Source organism: Gavialis gangeticus, unplaced genomic scaffold (assembly GCF_001723915.1).
Source record: "Gavialis gangeticus isolate Ggan-Ray unplaced genomic scaffold, GavGan_comp1, whole genome shotgun sequence".
Classification (NCBI taxonomy): domain Eukaryota; kingdom Metazoa; phylum Chordata; order Crocodylia; family Gavialidae; genus Gavialis; species Gavialis gangeticus.
This window is the reverse complement of record NW_017729032.1, coordinates 22,166,469-22,168,872: the sequence shown is the minus strand read 5'-3', so window position 1 is coordinate 22,168,872 and position 2,404 is coordinate 22,166,469. Positions and strand designations below refer to the sequence as shown.

The 2,404-nt window shown below is 56.0% G+C and overlaps 1 protein-coding gene across 2 annotated transcripts in view; it reads right to left on the bottom strand.

Moving 5' to 3' along the window:
* Positions 1-1,942, bottom strand: part of CEP57 (centrosomal protein 57) — a 54,020-nt gene extending 52,078 nt beyond the window's left edge. The window contains exon 1 of one of the 2 annotated variants that reach the window (XM_019524454.1): positions 1,806-1,942. In XM_019524454.1, the coding sequence (XP_019379999.1) occupies positions 1,806-1,841 (36 nt within the window). In that variant the 5' untranslated portion in view covers positions 1,842-1,942. The remainder of the gene's footprint in view (positions 1-1,805) is intronic. The other variant, XM_019524455.1, reaches the window with a different exon arrangement.
* Between the last annotated feature and the right edge of the window lie 462 nt (positions 1,943-2,404).

Sequence of the window (2,404 nt, the reverse complement as noted above, 5' to 3'; positions counted from 1 at the left end):
TACAGGAGTCGGCAACCCCCCCCCCCCGCATGCAGGAGCAGGGCACACAAGGCCATTTTGCTTGGCATGTCACAGTCAGCCCAGGCTGTAGGAAGCTGCCGCTGGCCATGGAGGCCCTTCCTTTCCCTATATTATGATTCCTTCTTTTTTAAGCTTTTATTCAACAAGGACCTTGTTACAGAGTAATTTTGGGTGGCTCCTGGAGCTCTTAACACCTGCACTGGTTGCACATTAACACCTAAAACTGGTTTTAAGCACTTGCTCTGTGGCTCAAAGCCTCTCTAGGCTACACCTTAGTGTAAATAATGCTCCTGCCCCTGCATCAAGCCCACTGCCCACCCCACACCTTCCCAAATCTCCACTCACTGCCCCCTTCCTACTTGTGACTGCCCCTGGCGTCTCTCCCAGTGGAATAGGCAGGGGAGGATTAACCTTGCCATTGTCTGGGCCAGACTCAGTCTAGAGAAGAGCAGCAGGGCCTGGGAACTGGGCAGGCATGTTAACTCTTCCCTGCCTGCCCCCCCAGGGCAGATATCTGGGAAACTACAAGAGTGGGGAGCCTGCAATGGAGGTAGGGCAGATTCCTACCTTTCAGTACTCCAGGCCCCTGCTGGCCTGAAGTGGGACTGCTCCACACGTGAACTAGCACTAATGCCTATGGCCAGGTGTGCAGCTCACAAAGTAACATATAACAGGCCCCAAGGTTCCTATTCCCATGTCTAATCTGAAGTCTGTGGTGTGCTGACATGTTCCAAACAACAATCCCTTGGGGAGGGGGAAGTCACTGCCAGTACCAACTGACTCAAAGAGCTCATTAAAAAAATACCTAGCCTTCAGCTGAGAGTCTGCTTCCTTTCTCCATCAAAGCATGAGGCAAGGGAGAAGAAAGGGCCCTGCTCTCTGCTCTGAGAAAAGCTGGTGAGAAATCAGCTCAGGAGAGTGGGGTAGTAAAACACCAAGGTTCTAGGCTTAACCCCTGGTTGGCTAAGATTGGTGGTTTTCAACCTTTTTTTTATTATTATTATTTGCAGACCCTTATAAAGTTTTGAATGGAGGTGCGGACCCCACTGAATTGTAAGTGTGGATATTCACATAATGTTGATTGATCACATTCATAAAATCATAGAAAACTAGCCCCAACTAGATCATCCCAGCCAAAACTTTGTCAAGCCAGGAATTGAAAACCTCCAAGGATGGAGATCCCACAACCTCTCTGGGTAACCTGTTCCAGTGTTTTCCTACCCCCCAGTGAGAAAATTCTTCCTAATAATTTCAACCTAAACTTCCCTTGCTACAACTTGAGACCTGTGCTCAGGGGTGGGCAAAATGCGGCCCATGGGCCAGATGCAGCCTGCCAGTCCCTTCTATCTGGCTCACGGGGCACCTAAAAATTTTAGAAAATTAATATTTATCTGCCCCTGGCTGCCTGTCCTGTGGCACTCAGTGACTTGCCAAAACTCAATAAGCGATCCTCTGCCCGAAAAAATTGCCTGGCCCTGCCATTGCTCCCTGTTCTGTCTTCTGCCACTGCTGGAAACAGTCCAGCTCCATTCTTTTTCAAACACCCCTTCAGATAGTTGAAGGTTGCTATTAAGTTCCTTCTCGAACTCTTCTTTTCTAGACTAAATAAGCCGAGTTCCTTCAGCCTCTCCTCAGAAGTCATGTCACCCAGCTCCAAACCCTCGCTGCAGTTCGGGCACTTCCCGCCTCCACAGGCCCTTCGCGTTGCCCCGGGACCCGCCCGCCGCCAGCCGGGTGGCAACAGCCCGAGCTTCAGGCCCCGCCAGCGTCCCGCAACCCCTCACCGTGTGTTGCGGGTCCCCGGCCGCCGCCGCCGCCATGGCGCCGCGCACGGGGGTGCGTGTCCCTTTAAGACCGCGGCGCCCATGCGAAGGGCAGCGCCCGGGGCAGCACCGCGCTCACTAGAGGCCTCGTAACTGACATCGCACCCAGCCAATGGAAGAGTTCAGAGCGTATTTCCTCGCAGCTGGTCCCGCCCCCGACGGAGACAACGCTTTGACGTCATAAAGCCAGCCCCTGGCGTATGACGGACAGCTGAGCCACCCAATAGGAAGATGAAGGAGGGGGGCTCACAGGGGGCACGGGGTGAAGCCAACGGCGCAGGTGGGTTCGCTCGCCACGCGCCTGCGCAGGCGCGAATCTGCGCCGGAAGAAGAGGCCGGGTCGTTGCCCAGCAGCCCCCACCCTCCCCTGCAGCCAGTGACCATGCAGCGGCCGCGCTCCTGCGGGCCAATGGGAGCCGCCAACCAATCGGGAGCCCCCCACGGGGAGGCGGGCGGGTGAGCCGGGCTCGCTCATTGGGCGGCGGCGGGGCGGGGCGGGGGTGAGGTTTGAAGGCCGGTTTGGCGCGCGGCGCTGATTGGCCGGCGACGGGGCCGGGCGG